Source organism: Hipposideros armiger, unplaced genomic scaffold (assembly GCF_001890085.2).
Source record: "Hipposideros armiger isolate ML-2016 unplaced genomic scaffold, ASM189008v1 scaffold_486, whole genome shotgun sequence".
Lineage (NCBI taxonomy): Eukaryota > Metazoa > Chordata > Mammalia > Chiroptera > Hipposideridae > Hipposideros > Hipposideros armiger.
In genome coordinates this window covers 803704-822633 of record NW_017731836.1, presented here as the reverse complement: position 1 = coordinate 822633, position 18930 = coordinate 803704, and the positions used below count along the sequence as shown (strand labels likewise).

The 18930-nt window shown below is 35.5% G+C and overlaps 1 protein-coding gene across 10 annotated transcripts in view; it reads right to left on the bottom strand.

The window, feature by feature from the left end:
- The window catches only part of ANKRD28 (ankyrin repeat domain 28), a 162173-nt gene that overhangs the window by 59996 nt on the left and 83247 nt on the right, over positions 1–18930 (bottom strand). For 9 of the 10 annotated variants that reach the window (XM_019667157.1, XM_019667161.1, XM_019667159.1 and 6 more), the window contains one exon: positions 11727–11805. In XM_019667157.1, the coding sequence (XP_019522702.1) occupies positions 11727–11805 (79 nt within the window). Of the gene's footprint in view, positions 1–11726; positions 11806–15254; positions 15274–18930 lie in introns of those variants that run through there. The other variant, XM_019667160.1, reaches the window with a different exon arrangement.

The following is an 18930-nucleotide window of genomic DNA, read 5'->3' as shown; positions in this document are numbered from 1 at the left end:
AATAAAAATCTGATTGACTTACTTCAGTCCATTCTGGGCCCTAGACAGCAATGCAGCCGAAGAGACAAGTGAGGAGATAGTCAGGGGTTAGGAATGAGCCCAGGAGCAGGACCTTGTGATCTAACAATGGCTCTGTAACCAACAGGCTGTGTGACCTGGGGCCGTCCCCCACAGCATAGGGCTTCATTTGTTAATCATCATCCCTGCCTCCTAGGTGTGTATGTGTGTGAGTGCATGGGGCGGGAGAGGGGGATGAGAAAGGAAGGGCCTCAAGGTGAAACAACAGAGGGCGCTTCCGTTTCTGCAAAGTAGTTCTGAGTCAGGCCCTCAAATCAGGAATATCCCATTTGACTCTGGATCTCATTCTGCAAGATAACTGACTCACCTGCTTTCTCCCTAATCAATCACCAAGATCTGCCAATTCTTTGATTTTTTAACCTCAGTTATCAGCAAAATAAGAGTTGTGCTAAATGATCTTTATGGTCCATTTCAAGCTATAACATTCTATCCTATTTTGAAATACTCAGAATAAATTATTTAATACTTATTAAATACCTTGCCCTACTTTAACATTAAATAAATGAGGTAGTATCTTAATAATTTATGACAAGGGTCTTCAAATTATAGCCCACAGGCTGCCAGAAACCTATTTTGTAAATAAAGTTTTACTACAACACAGCTACACATATTCACTAAAGTGTTAAATATGTAGCTTGCACATTAAAGGAGCTGAGTAGGTACCAGTGTCTGTAAGGTCCTTTACATAAAAAGTCTGTCAACCTCTGATCTAGGCTAAGTTTACTATTAAAGTTATTTCTATTTTACATATGTGTTTGTAATAATTACAAATAGTCCTACTAATGATTTTCTAACACTTCTACTGTGGAGAATGGTTCTCTGCTCTGCTCCTGGGCCACAGAGGAGGTAGGCCATATCCAGTGAAGTGGGCTAGGAGCCATGTTCTATCACAAAATTCTATGGAAGGATTCACTGGTTTGACTACATGTAACATGTCATAAATGACACTTCTCATCCACAAATCTCCGAGTTTCATCATGCATAAATATTTGATTTCCAATGAATTTAGTTGTGAACTTGAGGTTAAACAGAGTAAGTACAACAGTACTTAAAAAAACAAACAAAAAACAACTCATCAAAATATAAAACAGAATGTGATATAAAACCATCTTCAGTATAAGAAAACAGTTACAACCACCAACTAAACTGAAGAATTCCTACCAAATCCAGTGAAATCTGTATCAAAATGAGGAAGGACACTGAGTCAAGTGAAGCTTCTTCAGATCCTGGAATGGCTACTGAGTCTTGTAAAACAGCATGTCCATCTGTCCCTTTTTCCCGGTTATCTATATCCTAGAATCCCTATCTAACAATATTTTAAAATGATCTAGGGCTATGTGAGTTGTCCACAGGAGAAGCTCCCTATAGAACTCTAACTTTATAACACAGAAGAAGGTGGGGGCAGTGTGAGAGGAGGTGCCAGGCAGACATCTTTATTATTTTTGACCCAGCTGGAGATGGAGGGTAAGAGCCAATCACCAGCAGATCACTCTCTAAGAACCTGTGATCTAAAGAGCTGCCAAGTCACTCCAACTACCCATAGTACATCAAGAGCTAAAGGAAGAGAGTCCACTGCTAAGACTGAGAGAAAACACATTTGTTTTGAGAGCTATTTGAAGAAACAAACCTAAATGATGCTCAGTTTTTGCCCTTCCCTACTCTATTCTTTAGCAAATAGCTGTTCTGAAGAGAAGCATGTTCCTCAAAGATATATAAGCACCTGAAAGGATCCAGCACAGGAAAGTAGATGATGAATTTGCAAACTACTTTGTATGCACAATTTCAGAGAAATTAAGCTCCAAAGAGAAACCTCAAAGAGTTCTGAGAGAGAGGTAAGACAATGAATGCAAAGAGATGAGTATTGACAGATTGAAGAATGAAAAAATGAAAATAAAAAATGACAGATAAAAGCCCAGAAACAACAGAAGGAGAAGAAATACAACTTAAAACACAGTCAAGAATCTGAAGCCACAGTAAGAGTGAATCTTTAAAAATCATGGCACTCCATTGCTTTTTTACATCACCTTCAGGACCAAAGCAAGTCTTTTCTATAGCCTACAAGACCACACATGATCTGGACCTTGCCACCTCTGCTTCATCTCTTACTGCTCTTTCACCTGCCTCCAAACATGCTACCATCTCATGGTGCTTGTTCTTGCTGTTCTCTCAGCTTCCTCCAAAAATCTGCATGGTATGCAAGGCTTGCCTCCTTGTTTTCTTCAGTTATCTCCTCAAATGGCATATTATCATTGAATCCTTCCCTCATAACCCAATATAAAATAGCAACTGTTCCCACCGAACATAAAATTCTTTTGATTTTTTCCATAGCAATTATCACTACAAGACAAACTATAGATAGTAACTTGTTACTATCTCAAAACAAACTCCATGGAGGCTGGGACTTCATTTTATTCCCTGCTCTATGCAAAACACACATAGAATAGTGCCTGATACACAGACATACTTGTTAAATATCTGTTGAATGACAGGTCCAAGGAAATAATGTAAAACTAAACGGAAAAGACAAAATTACAACTAGCAAAAGTTGGTAAAGACAGATAATGGAGCTCCAACTTAGTAGAAAAACACACAGAGAAAAATTTACATTAGAAAAACATGCAGAAATAAAATATTCAAAGATTTAATGGAAGATATAAATGAAATAAAAATCTGAATTTCAGAACTAAAAGTGATATTCACATTATGTCCCAGCCAAAAAAAACAATACATTTAGCCTAGTGTAGTACTGAATTTCAAGAATTGAATCCTATAGGCATCCAGGCAGAAGAGAAGTGACCATGGTGGTAGAGGTAGTATGGGGGGATGGAAATGGTAAGCAGAAAAGAGCTTGATCCAAGACTTTCACTCAAAGCTCGAAGACACTGGAGAAACATCTACAAAGTTGAGAGGAAAAAAGTATGAATTGAGAATTTTATTACTAGCCAATCTACCCTTCAGTTAAATAAAAAAGGAAACAGTCCCAAATAAATAAGATGCCAGGAAACATGATATCCACGAGCTCTTACTGAAAATATAAAAACAAAAACTACCCGATGATGTGTATTTGACCAAAAGATACATGAAAAGAAAAAACTTGGGAATAAACTATGGATAATGGATAAACACAGTGTGTGTGTGTGCGCGCGCGCGTGTGTAACAGAGAGAGAGAGAGAGAGAGAGAGAGAGAGAGAGAGAGAGAGAGAGAGAGAGAGAGAACACAGTAGGAATTATGATTACAAAACAGAATGTAAAGTCATAATTTCTGACAATGAAAACACAAGAGTAAAACAAATTAGAGAAGGTAGTTTCCTAATTTCTCAACATAGGAAATCAGAAAACAATCAAAACCTGAAACATGAGCATGGGAGAACATCACTCCATAGAATGATCTCTATTTTTTTTATATTCTTCATTTTTTATTTTAGAGAAATATTTTAGAGACAAATGACCTTGTTATGGACACCAAAGTAGTTATTATAATAGAAAATTACAGTAATTTATTTTATTGTGTGCTCTTATTGAAGCATGACTTTTGTATAATTCTAGAACTATGTGGGGATTATTTCACATTGCTTAATTTTCTTAAGACTACAATAGTTACGGTTAACCTAATTTAACATCATTGCCAATTAACATGAAGGGTAAGAGCAATCTACACTTTTTTACAGTTTTCATTACTAACACTGAACAAATTAGCTTAATTATCTCTATGCACTGTAATTCTCTTCTTTATCTAGGTAGTCAATCAGGTCAAACAGGTTCAATTCTAATTTATAATTAAATGTCTTTAAAATTCATTCAATATGATTGTAAGGTAGTTTTGAAATCAGGGGTTTGGAAATTATCATCTAATTTGGGCCTCAACAACCATGGCATTCAAATAAAATTTAAGTAGAACCCCTGAAGTACCACTACAGAACCTTAAAAGTCTACATGAGAACCTTTGAAGACTACTGTTCTGAGTGATATTATTCCCCCTGGGTTTTATTGAGATACAATTGACATATAACATTGTATTAATTTTAGGTATACAACATAATATATGTATATATTACAATATGATTACGCTGTTTAATTAACATCCATTATCTCATATAGTTAAAATTTTATTTTTCTGGTGATGAGCTCTTTTAAGATCTAGTCACTTATTAACTTTCAAATACACAATACAGCATTGCTAACTATAGTCACCATGTTGCACATTACATCCCCAGAACTTACTTATTTTATAACTGGAAGTCTGTACCTCTTTACCACCTTTATATATTTCCCTGCTCCACTCCCCAACTCTGGCAACCACCAACCTGTTCTATGTTTCTACGAGTTTGATTTCTTTAGATTCCACATATAAGTGAGATCATGCATTCTTCTTCTTTTTGTGTCTGGCTTACTTGCTTAGTATAATGTCCTCCAGTTTCATCCATGTTGTTGCAAATGGCAGGATTTCTTTCTTTTTTACGGCTGAATAATATTCTACTGTGCACAACAGTTCCCAGGTTCCCCTTTCTCTACATCCAAGCCAATACTTGTTTCTCTTGCCTTTTTTATGACAGCCATTCTAACAAGTGTGAGGTGATATCTCATTGTAGTTTTGCTTTGCATTTCCTTGATGATTAAGGATACTGAACAACTTTTCATGTACCTTTTGGCCATATTTATGTTTTCTTTAGAAAAATGTCTATTCAGTTCCACAGCCCAATTTTTAATCATATTTTTAAAAATTTTGCTATTGAGTTGTATGAGTTCTTTATATATATTTTGGACATCAGATACCCTTTATCAGATATATAGCTTGCAGATATTTTCTCCCATTCTGTAGGTTGTCTTTTCATTTTGTTGCTTTCCTTTGTTGTGCAAAAACTTTTTAGTTTGATGTAATCCTGCTTGTTATTTCTGCTTTTGTTGCCTTTGCTTTTGGTGTCAAATCCAAAATGCTTAAACCCTTTATGTTTTCTTCTAGGACTTTTATGATTTCAGGTCTTATGTTCAAGCCTTTAATCCATTTTGAGTTGATTTTTATATATGGTGTAAGGTAGTAGTCCAGTTTTCCCAATTCTGTTTATTGAAGACACTCTCCTTTCTCCATTGTATATTCTTGGCTCCTTTGTCATAAATTGACCACATATTGTGTGGGTTTATTTCTGGGCTCTCTCTTTGTTCCATTGATCCATGTGTTTGTATTTATGCCAATACCATACATTTGGATTACTATAGCTTTGTAATGTAGTTTGAAATCAGGAGGCATGATGCCTTCAGCTTTGTTGCTCTTTCTGAAGATTGCTTTGGCTATTTGGGATCTCTGTGGCTCAAATTTCAAATTTCAGGACTGCTTTTCCTATTTATGAAAAACACCACTGGAGTTTTCATAGGAATTCTACTGACTCTGCAGACTGCTTTGGGTAGTACAGACTTTTTAACAAATGTTAATTCTTCCAATCCATGTGTACAAAATATCTTTCCATTTATTTGTGTCTTCTTCAGTTTTTTCCATCAATGTCTTACAGTTTTCACCTCTGTACAGTTCTTTCACCTGTACAGTTCTTTCACCTCCTTGGTTAAATTTATTCCTATTTTACTCTTTTTGATGCAAAAAGATAGTTGTTATTAGAATATAGAAATGCAAGATTTCTGTATGTTGATTTTGTATCCTGCACCTTTACCGACTTCATTAGTTCTAACAGTTTTTTGGTGAAATCTTTACAGCGTTCTCTATATAATATCACGTCACCTGCCAATAGAGACAGTTTTGCTTATTCTTTTCCAATTTGGACACCTTTAATTTCTTTTTCTTGCCTAACTGCTTTGGCTAGGACTTCTAGAACTATGTTGAATAAAAGTGATGAGAGTGGGCATCCTTGTCTTCTTACTGATTTTAGAGGAAAAGCTTTTAGCTTTTTACCTTTGAGTATGATGTTAGCTGTGGGCTTCTCATAAATGGCCTTTATTGTGTTATGTTCTCTTTATACTCACTTTGTTGAGTTTTTGTTATTGTGAAATGAATGCTGAGTTTTGCCAAATGCTTTTTTGCATCTATTATATGACTTTTTTGTTCTTCATTTTGTTAATGTGGTGTATTGTATTGATTGATTTGAGGATGTTGAACCCATTCTTGCATCCCTGAAATAAATCCCACATGATCATGGTATATGATCTTTTTAATGTATTGTTGAATTCAGTCTGCTAATACTTTGTTGAGGATCTTTGCATCTAAGAATATGTTCATCAGGAATATTGGACTATAATTTTCTTTTCTTGTAGTGTCCTTGAATGGTTTTATCAGGGCAATGTTGGCCTTGTAAAAAAGAAGTTTGGAAGTGTTCCTTCCTTTTCTATTTTTTTTGGAAGAGTTTGAGAAGAACTAGTATTAATTTTTCTTTAAAGTTTGGTAGAATTCACCAGTGAAGCCATCTGTCCTAGGCTTTATTTTGTTGGGAGTTTTTTGATTACAGATTCAATCTCCTTACTAGTAAAAGGTCTGTTCAGATTTCCTGCTTCTTCGTGATTCATTCAGTCTTGGTTGTATGTTGTACATGATTCACCTGTATGTTTCTAGGAATTTATTCATTTCTTCTAGGTTGTCTAATTTGTTGGGATATAATTGTTCACAATTCTCTCTTATGATCCTCTGTATTTCTGTAGTATCAGTTATAATGTCTCCTCTTTATGATTTTATTTACTTGAATTCTCTTTTTCTTGGTAAGTCTAGCTAAAGGTTTGCCCATTTTGTTTCTCTTTTCAAAAAACGAGCTCTTAGTTTCATTGATATTTTTATTTTTGCTGTGATCTTTATTTCCTTCCTTATACTAATTTTGGGTTTTGTTCCCTTTATAGTTCCTTGAGGTGAAAAGTTAGGTTGTTTACTTGAGCACTTTCTTTTTCCTCAATGTAGGTGTTTATCTCTATGAACTCCCTTCTTAGAATTGCTTTTGCTGCATCCTATAAATTTTGGTATGTTGTATTTCCATTTTAATTTGTCTCAAGATAATTTTGCTGTCTTTTTTTTTTTTAATATTTTTTTATTGGGGAGTTGGGGGAAGGGAACAATGTTGGGGAAATGGGGAAGGGAACCAGCCAAGTTGTTCTTCAATCTTCGTTGTGGAGGGCGCCAGTCACCATCTGGCTTCCGGTCGACAGCTTGTGGCCTCTAAGCTCAATGTGCTGTGTTCAGTCTTAGTTGCAGGTGGGCGTAGCCACCATGCCATGTGGGAGTCGAACCAGCAGCCTTGTTGTTAAGAGCACACGCCCTATCCACTGAGCCATCCAGGTGGCAGCTCAGCTCAACGTGCCGAGTTCAGTCTTAGTTGTGGGTGAGCGTAGCCCACCATCAAACAGGCAATCTTGTTGTTACACCAGCTGAGCCATCCTGCCACCTGTTGGCAGCTCAGCTCGGGTGAAGCGTCACTGGTCCACGTGGGAATCATATCTGCGGCCCTGTTGCTCAGAGCTCATCCTCTTAAGCCAATTTTTGCTGTTTCTTTTGACTTCCTTTTTGCCTCATTAGTTGTTGAGTAGTATGTTGTTTAAACTCCACATATTTGTGAATTTTTGAGTTTTATTTTTGTACTTTATTTCTAGCTTCCCATCATTGTGGTTAGAAAAGATGGTTGATATAATTTCAACCTTACATTTATGAAGACTCGTTTTGTGACTTAACATATGATTTACCCTGGAGAATATTCCATGTGCACTTGAGAAGAAAGTGCATTCTGCTGTGGTTGGATAGAATGTTCTGTAAATATCTGTTAAGCCCATCTGCACTAACATGTAGCTTAAATCCAGTATTTCCTTATTGATTTCCTTCTAAACAATCCATCCATTGTTGAAAATTCTTAACTAAAATTTGAATCTAATTAGTTTTTTACTGGCTTGTTATTTTGGATATCTATTTTTGATATTTAGACTTTTAACAGCTGGCTTACTGATCTCTAAGTTATCTTCTATATCTCCTATGAAACCATTCTAATCAACTTGCAAAGAGTTAATGGAAATATCAAACTGATATAACATGAATGAACTGGAGAAATATTTTTGAATTGTTATTTTTATAAAAATCAGCATAAGCCATTTCATATACATAAAATTATGGCAAATGCCATAACCCACTAAACTAAAATTCCTTCTGATTCAGGTTTCTGTCTTCCTCAATAATGTAAAGGGGTATTTTTATAGAAGGCCATGGCAGTCATCCTGTATAAACTTTAAAAGTTAGGGACACAGTCCTGATTACTCCCTATTTTCTTACTTGTTAGAGCTCTGTTATCCATAAATTATACAAACCCTCACTATTTGCTCAGCTACTGGGGGCTCTATTCAGTACGATGGTTATGTATAGCTTTAAAGGCTATTTTGTTGTTTGATTCTAGAATTTGTGTAATAAGAATATATTTGTTTCGATGATAAAGAGTATATAGAGTCTATTTTCTTTTACCCTTTGTCTTTCTAGATTGTGTAAATAAGCTTTTTTCTATTTCCACCCATAGTTAAGCTATTCCCTCCACTTTATCATTTCAGAATGTGACTGGATTTCAAAATGAGAGAATTTTTTTTAAAGTATATCTGAAAGTTATAAAAAATGTAATTCCTGATATCAGGAATTTATTTATTTGGCAGGACCAAATAAAGTAGAGGAAAAGAGAAGGGCTGCTTAAAAAAATAATAGCCCAAATTTTGAGTATCTATTATGTACCAGGTACTTTTCTAGGTATCTTAACTATATCCTCTCATTTGCTTTGTTAAGCCTGTAAATTTTTATATTGTTCCCACTTATTAGATGAGGAAGTCAAAGGCTGAGAGATTGAATAACTTCCCAAAGACCACAGAGGTGGGACCAGGATTTGCATCCAAATCTGTCTGGCTACAGAACTGTGCTCTTTATACTATCTGCTTTGTCTCTACGGTAATACAGAGCCCGTTTTTTTGTTTTTGTTTTGTTTTTCGTTTTTAAGTAGAAAACTGAGGTTCTAGTTTGGAAATCTAGCCTTGGACTTCATTTCAGCTCATTTTACTGCAAATCCAAGCAAATTTTTAATTTATTTTTCTCAAATTAGAGCCTAGCTGATAGTCTGAAGAGAAACGAAGTCTAAGGAAGAGCTTGACTTTGCACTCATAGGAAACAAATCATTTGCCTTCTTTCCTTTTCCACTTACCTAATCCCTTTCAACCTTACGCTCCTACCTCGTTCCCACCTTACCCATTTTTACTTCCACTGAAGAGCTGGGAAACTGAGACCAAAATGTGAACAAATTTCTGAAAGGAGATAGAGCTTAAACTTACATTACTATTATCATACATTCATTCAACAAGTATTCACGCAGAACCTATTATGTATTCAACACTGTTCTTGTCATTGAGAATAAATATGTTAGGGAGCAAAGCAGACTAAATCCTTGCCTGCTAGTAGGAAGGGAATGACAAGAAACAAGTAAAAACTTATTTTTTTATTCTGAGAATGGTAAATAAATTAATTTAGAACTTTATCTTTCCTTTTAAAAATAGCTACACGAGCTATTATCTCATGAAACTAGCAAAATACAATATACTAAAAATATTTTTCAAAGAAGCATTCAAATAGCTTTTTATACATGTACAGTGGTTAATTTTATACATGATTTTTATTTGAATTATTCAAAAGAAATTAAGCTTTCTCTCCAATGCTTATCTCAAAGCTGACATCTGATACTATCACACTCATAAGGCTATTCTATTATACTTACAAATACTAGGAAGTCAATCTTCTATAAGTAACTAAAAATCCTTAATGCAAACATTCACTTTATTTTTTTATTATTAGTTTTAGATGTACAAAACAATGGAATAGTTATACTTTTCACCCCTCACAAAGTGACCACCCCTCTCCCCCAATCATCCGCCCCGCCCCTGATATCATACATATCTATCACAATTCCATTGACTCCACTGTACTCCACATCCTATAACCACATATATATCAAATCTTAGTTGACATACAATATTATTCAACAGCAGCTTCAGATGTACAGTGTAGTCGTCAAGACTCTACACTGTCCATGCAGTGGTCTCCCTAACAAGACAGGAGTCTATTTGACCCCCTAAAAACTATTTACAACATTATTGATTATATGCTCCCCAACCTGTCTTTCATATCCCTGTGGCAATACTGTAGTTACCAATTTACAAACATTCACTTTAAAAGGAGGGGATTAAGTCAAACTTTGAGCATTTGAAAAGTTGCTCCTAGGTATAAAAATTAAAAATGGGGGGAAACCCCTCCATGTTGAGTCATAGCATCTTCATGTTAAAATGAAAGTAAATGACAGAATTCTGTGTTAAAATGAAAAATTCAGCAGTAAAGTTCTTACCCAGAGTCCTAGACATTAAACTAATTGGAAGTACTGTTTCTAGCATAGCTATTTCCTAACATAAAACAGGAGACTGTTTCTTGGACAATGTTTGTAAAGAAACTTCCATATATAAACCTGTATCCCATTAATTCATATTATTAAAGCAGACGATGCCTCAATTAAGAATATGATTTTTCTCTTGAACCTCCTCAGTTCTTATCTCTAGTAAATTTCAGATGAAAACTAGTGAGCTAGCATCCATTGAGGAACAGAGATCTTCAAGGACATGCATCAGTGATGAAGTTATTCATGAAAAACTAATAGAAAAATATTAGCTAGGTCCATTTTTAACTATATTTACTTCTATACGATCATGCAACTTGTTATAAAAACCAGATTTAAAATATTTTATAAATTTGTAATAGCAAAATTCTGATTAGGCTACTATTTAATACAATCATCATTCAAAATTTCTCTTAGTACCCCTTCTCCCAAATATCAAAGGAATGATAGTACTATATCTCCAGCTGCATTAGACATGTATCTGTGCAATCTGGCAACACAAGCACAATTCAAACATACATCCTTTCTCAATAAATATCATTTATAATACTCTGGCTACAACAAAAATATTTGTAAGCTGCTTGTCTGTTTTAGGACTAGATGCAGTCTGCACAATAGGAGCTAGTCTAAAGAGACAGTTGTACCATGATTTCATACTGCCAAGTTTTAACGAATTTAGAAGACATTAAAAAATAAAGTATAATGCCCTAAAATGTGTTTTATAGGCCCTTATCTAATAGAATTAGATAAAAGCTATTTAAAGACAGTAATCTTGCTGGGATCACTTTCAAAATATGTCTACAACCATACCATTTCTTACTGTCTCTAGTGCTATACATGGACTGAGCCACCATCACCTCCCCCTTGGAGAACTGTATTCATCCCCCAGTAACTTTGTGGCCGATGAGTCCTACTATGAATACTCTATATAGTACCCTACCCTATATAATGCTCATCCCACACCATTATTCTGTTCTACTTCTTCATTTTGCTAAAGCACTTATCATCTTCTAACACCCTAAAATTTGCTTATATTTATAGCCTGTTTTTCCTTATTAAAATATATGTTCCATAAGGCAGTGATCTTTGTTTTGTTAATATGCTAACTTCTGGAACATACGTGGCACTTGATATGACATCAGTATTTGTAGAATGAACAAATAAGCTTCAGCTTATTAAACAAATATGAACAGTCAATTAAGTTCGGTAAATATTAATTACGGCAAAAATATGTGATATGCTCTTGTTATACAGAGCTTACCATACCAGATAAAATAAGCAGTTCAATGATTTCTGCGTCTCCAAGATAGGCAGCAGCATGCAGTGGAGTTCTCTTTTCATTGTCCTGTGATAAGAGGGAAAGGTGGAATATAAGTTTTAATATAGAGTTAATTTTAATATACTTTCAACGAAGAAAAACCACTTAACTACTAGCTTACTACTTCTACAACTCTAGTCGGCAATCCCATTAACAGTATTTTCTTGCTAGGAGAAGGAAAACCTAAAAAAAAAGGCTTCAAAAGAATGGTATAAAGTGCAGCAAAGAATAAAACAAAATCTAAGATAACAAAGAAATAGCTAGTTAGATTTTCTTTGAATAGAGATACCTAAGTTGCTGATACACATAGGCAAATTTCCTTTACTTCAGACCACCTCACCATGCCAATATAGTTCCATAATTTGACACAGTTTAGAGCTGTTGACCTAATTAAACAAAACAAGCCTTAACAAACCAACAAGTTTGCTCGTCAAAATGTTTCCACAGGAGTATCCACAGTGGCAAAAACAAAAAATATCTCTAGCCATTTGAAATTATCCCTTAAAACAATCTCAAGGTTTTTCTTCAAGTTCCTGCCAATTTCATTTTTGGCTCTAAAATATATTCCTATCTTTGTAAATACCAAAAATACACAGTCTTCCAAATCTTCCTCCAGGAAGAGAAGCAACATCAAATACATGGCTCATGTACTTCCTCCTCTTAAGCAACAATGTTCTTCAGTTTGAAATGCAAGATCCTAGGGTAAAGTCACATTCCGGGATTTTTAATTCATATTTATACCGCATCTAAAGTTACAACAGAGTGTTGCTCACTTGGCTGCATCTGAGAAAGCTATTCATTTAAAAATACTTATTTTGAAACTTACTTCCAATTTTTTTGATACAGGATTTTGTGACAGACTGTTAGTTGTTTTCAAACGTCCCTTTTCCCCTTTGTCCATGTGAATCAAGTCTTAGCTGGTTATTTACCCACACAGTGAGAGAATACACTCCTAGCTTGCCTTGAAGTTTTGTAACTTAGTTTACACCAACAGTATGTGAGTGGAAGTGAAAGGCATAACTCTCAAGTCATCTTCAACTAAAAAGACAACCACCTTAGAAAAGGACTAAATTTCCGCCTCCCACAGGCTGGAAGGCAGATGCGAAACTGAGCCAACTTGGGCCATACAGAGGTATGCCAATATCCCAGAAGAGTGTCAAGCAACAAGATCCCGAATGATTAGAGAGCAGAATTGTCCCACCAACCCAGGCAACAGGTTATCTTAATAGTCTAGAAGTTAAACCTTTAATTTGAATGGGTCTTGTATTTTGTGGTTTCCTACCATATTAGAATATGATAGCTTCCAAGATTTAAAAAAAGAAAGAAAAGTTATTTCACATTGGAATAATTTTCTAGTTTGGCAATACACCAATTACTCTAAGAAAGGATAGTAAGACTACTGAGAATTAATTAGGGAAAAAACTGCTAGTCAAAAAGACGGGTTAAAAATATTCACAGGTATACAAAAAAGGCTTAGCTGAAGTCTATAAAGGTATTATAAAGATGTGTGTAACATAATTATCACTGACTCTTCATACATTTCTTCATATAATTTTAATGTATTTGTGATACCTATTTTTATCCTTATATAGTAACAGGTACTCCAGTAAAGGGAGGTTTGTCTAGTAGCTATTACTGTTGTTTAGTAAGCTACTAGTTCTTGTTTCTCTAACCATAATGAATTTCCACAAGACCATGTTTTTTTTATTCCAATATATACCCCAGCAAGAATTCTGAGCACAAAAGTTACTGATCTAATAGTCATTGAAAAACCTAAAACAGAACTAAAATATCAGACTTTACTGAAAGTTGCGTCCTAATGTAATCATTTTAATAAAAGGATCCTTGGTTTAAGACTGTTCAGTGTTAATCATTTAAACAGCAAACTTCCCCAGAGTGCTTAAATATCATCAGACCAACTCAAATTGAGCAACATATCTATTACACAGGATAAACCACACACACAGCACACACACAAAATGAATCATTTATGAGTGAGAGATGTCTGGGTATCTATGACTCAATGCCTTGAATCCTATTAAAGTATTTTATGAGTCATGAACATAGTTTTCCCTCTCTAAAAAGCTAATTTAAGAAAAAAAAAGGGGGGGGGGAACAAATTGCCAGTTAACAAAATTTTTAATCTATCATATTTTACTTTATTACAGTTAAATATTGAAACTGGGGCAACAAAATATTTACGATTCCTTTTAGTAAAATTTATTTTAATGAAAAAAACTATCTTCTTATATATACTAATTCTATTTCACGGAATTATATAAAGATATTCCTATGTGTGTACAAACAAAATGATTAAATATATTTATTGATCATCATAGGAAGCAAAATGCTGGAAACAATTTAAATGCTCACCAACAGAGGAATGGTTATCTAAAATTATAAAACATAAGAAGCTCTTAACCAACCTTCATTTAGCTGACTCACATGATTAATCAATATTCCCTGTTTCCTGAGTAAAACTAATGGTGACTTTGGCACATCATGTATTTTGACTATTAGGCAACACAAATAAGACATGCACTTTCATTCCCACCCCTGGGTGTCTGTTTATCAAGAGTAAGATGTGTTTGTTACCACAGCTGTTTGTGCCAAATTGCACCTGTAATCTTAACTATGTGATTTACTTAAATACTATTTAAACTGATGAAACAGAAATGAAAAAGTAAATTGCTTTCACAATCACTACATTGAATACTTTATTATAAAGGCCATAAAGGCAAGCTACCAAAAAAAGTGCTGTTGAATTGGGTGTGGCTGAGACCATTGAAACGCTAAGGCAAACAAAACAAATGGAGAGGTTTGGGCTCAAGTTTGATTCTTAAGTGTCTAAATTCTCATATCATTTAAACCCCAAATAGGAGTTACAGATAATGTATTGGGGTACGGTCTAGGCAGTGAAGATTAACACTGAACTCCTGTTAGTGGACTCTACATTGTCAATGAAAAAGTCTTGCCCCAATACTAAAAAATGGGTGACAAATACACTTGTTACAGTAAAATGCTAAGAGATCACTTGTTATGATTCCCTCTGTCAGACTTCGATGAGCTTATCAACTACCAGTTATGAATGTTATCAGGTAATAGGTCTTCTAGTTGTACATCATATAATGAAATACTATGTAAGCGTTCTGCAACCAATTCCAATGTATGGGTTTCCCCCACAAACATCCAAGCAATGCTCCAACACCAGCTGGGTGTCCTATAGCTCAAATCAGTGTTGACACTATCTACCAGTAGATTCCATCAGATCCCACAGATTAAGGGTTTAGTCCTACAAGGCTGCCATCTCCCTCTTCAGACACCAACATCAAGTCCGGGTTGTGACCTGTACAGTAGTCCCCCCTTATCTGTGGTTTTGCTTTCCACAGTTTCAGTTACCCTCAGTCAAGCTTGGTCTAAAGATATTAAATGGAAAATTCCAGAAATAAACAATTTGTAAGTTTTAAATTGCATACCATTCTGAGTAGCATGATGAAATCTTGCACCATCCTGCCTGGGAAGTAAATCATCCTTTTGTCCAGTGTAGTTTTGTTCCCTGCCTGTTAGTCACTTAGTAGCTATTGCCATGATCAGATCAACCGCCAGGCCACTGCAGTGCTTGTGTTCAAGTAACCCTTATTTTACTTAATAATGCTGACACTTCAGATATGCCAAAGAGACGCTGTAAAGTGGTTCCTTTAAATGAAAAAGTGAGTACAGTACAATAAAGTATTTTGGGTGTGAGAGACTATATTCTATGATTAGGTCTTTTTGTGAGCCTGTGTCTCTGGTCTGTGAACTTCACAAGTGTTTTCAGTGACCTCACCTGCACCCCCAACCGTGGGCCAGAATGGTTAGAGTGTGATGGAGTTTAGGCATTTGCCTTCTCCCAGGAGAGTAAGGCTCTGACAACACCCCAGCAAGTTAGGCTCTGGTTCTGGGGCAGACCTTATCAAGAACAGAGTGCTCTGGCATATTTCAAAATGGTTCCTTTTCCCCTCCCCCTGTTGGAAGCATGAAGGGAGTTTTCTCTGATATTTACTGTGGGAGCCTGGTAGAGCTCCAGAAGGTAAGTATCACAATTTTTGGGGTCTCCCTATGACTGGGTTCCCTGGTGCTTTCTCCTCCATGTCTCTTTTTAAGCACTGAGGAAACTTTGCCCAGAAGGCACCCACATGACTTCCTTTCACTTTTCACTGGCTCGGCTTGTGTAACCTTCTATGCCTAAATCAACCACTTGATCACCCCTGGAGGTGGGAAGGGGTCATTCTCCAGTGAGTGAAGTGGGGAATAAGATATCCAAACTAAATCAGGGCTCAGCACCTTAGAAGAAGGGGGAAAAGGAATGAACACTAAGTAAGCAGCCAACATTTCTGCCACTTTGTAACTTTTATATATAGCCTCTGATATTCTCTCTTCCAGATACTTCAGTTTTTCAGACAATGTGGTCTGAAGGAAGTATTAGAACAAGTAAGGCACCTAGAGAAGAAATTCAAATAAATTTTGTTACTACCCACTGAAATGAAAAAATGTAGCAAAAGATAAAGGAACATTAATTGAATTCTAAGCTAAAATCTGCTGAAGCATCCCACCATACCCCTCAAAACTGCTGTGAAATAACCTAGGCTTAAGTGATATAGTTTAATTCATAAACAAATAGAATAGTTTACCGAATTGTCGAAGTAATATATTAGGAACAGAAATAGCCTTAGAGATCATCTCGTTCAATCACCTCATTTTACATAAGAGAAAAGCAGGGCACAGAGAGTCTAGTCTGCCCTACGGAACAGGTCAAAGTCCCTCTTCCCTTCCTTAATAGTTTAAACAAGTTAACAGCAACAGTGAGGTTGCAATCGGTCTTCATGTACGTGTTTATACATAAATATCTAGACTTATGTTGCATTTCAGAAAAGAACATTAAAAAAAATCATAGCAATAACAAAGGATTCATCACCTTTCTATAACTATAGAGCTATGGTCCCATTCTAGAAAAAATTTCCATAGCATGACAATCTTAATGTTCTTTTTTACAGCCCTCAATCTGGGTTAATTATAATTAGGTGATACTTATAGTACAAAGTCTGGGAAGAAAAGTGAGACATTTTCATTTCTTAGAAAAAAAATCACATAAAATAGGAGAAACAGGAGAATCTATAAGATCAATTATTTTAACACAAAAATATCACATTGTCTATCATGTAACTGAAAGAATTATATATTTAAACCAATTATTAACAGTTTCATTTATGGCTCGTAAATAAAGATGGTACATCTAACAAATAACTTCACTAATTATACTACTTGAGGGAGCTTATTTTGGGGACTAAATCAGTGCCTTGGAGTGACAGAAGAAGAACTGACTCCATTTATAAACATATACCATAAACAAAGCTACTCAAGCATGACCTTATACAACTTTAAATATTAATCTTTAGCGCAAGATGACATTTTATACAATAACAAGCTGAGAAAAAGCAATATAGGCTGTCAAAAACACGCACATATACTACACACAGCCATGATACTTACACCTGTCAAATTAAGTATTTCTCAAATTAATAAAGATAATCTGAATACGCAGCACCAGCAAATTACAAATTTGTAACCTTAAATATTAATTTAGAGAAGAACTGAAAAATTAAGTATCAGATTACACAGCTACAATAAGAGGGGAGAAAAAACTTCATCTGGAACTTGAACTCTACCAGTTAAATCACTAGATACACTAGAACTATTTGATCTCAGCTCTAAAACCCTATGCATGTACTCCAACACGGTAGGTATACACAAACATGGCTACTCGTGTTTGGTAGACACTGGTGAAATCAATACAGATCTATAAATATTAACACAGGGAAACCTTTTTTGAGGGTGGGGAACAAAATTATCCATTTTATTAAATTATGAAAATATTTTTAAATCAGTTTGCGCAGTAATGATTTTTAAGTGATTTTATATATTCTTTTTTAGTGTTTTATATAATTTATGTTGTTTTTCATTTAGCAGGTGAATGAAAAGCAGATTCCCCTCCCCCTTCCTCTTAATTACATATCAAACAGAGCTGTCAATATCTTTATAAAAAATGTTATCCTTTTATGCAGGAAAATTTTCAGTGTGTCTGTTATTTAACACAATACCAACTGGGACAATTTCATAGCTCTAACATTTGTTTCACTGGAGTCCCAGGAGGAGAGGAGAAAGAAACTGGTGCACAAAATGTTTCTGAAGAAATAATGGCTGGAAATTTCTCAAATTTTGGTAAAAGACACTAATTTATAGATCCAAGAAGCTTAGCAAGCCACATATAGGATAAACTCAAAGAAAACCATGCCAAGACACATAATGATCAAAATGTTAAAACCCAAAGATAGGGCCAGCCGAGTGGCGCGTTGGTTAAGAGCTGGCTTGGGATGCCAGAGGGCCCCAGCTCGGATCCCACATATGAGGGCCAGTGACACTGCCCTCTACAGCTAAGATGCTAAACAACAGCTCAACCTGGAGCTGGGCTGCCGGGAGTCGCCGGTGACGGCGTAGGCTGCAGCCCCTGTGGCAGTGGGTTGCCATGGGCTACCGTGTGTAGCCCCAGCCAGCGTGAGCGGCCATCCAGAAGCCTGCGACTGATCTGCCTCGCCCAGAAGGAGTGCAATGATGGTGCCAACTTGGGCCAGTGAAGCAACATCCTCCACAACTAGACTGAAGAACAAAAGGACAGCAACTTGTCTGTTCCCCTTCCCCCAATTCCCCAGCGCTGTTCCCATTCCCCAATTCCCCAATTAAAAAAAACACAAAAAAACCCAAAGATAAAGACGAGAATCATTTTTCTCAGGCTGCTTTAAAGATAAGTTACATATAAAAGAAAGATTCCAACGACTGGATTGATTTCTCATCAGAAACCATGGAGCTCAGAAAACTGGAAAAAAACCCCCCAAAAAACCAATAACAAAACAAAAAAAACAACAACAAAAACAAACGAAGAAAAACTATCAAGAATTCTTATCACATGAAAACATCCTTTAGAAATGAAGGTAAAATAAAAACTTTCTCAGATGGAGGAAATAGAAAATTCATTCCCAGCAGGCTTGGTCTAAAAGAAATGCTAAAGGAAGTTCTTCAGGCTGAAGGGAAATGATACCAGAGGGAAAGAAACATAGA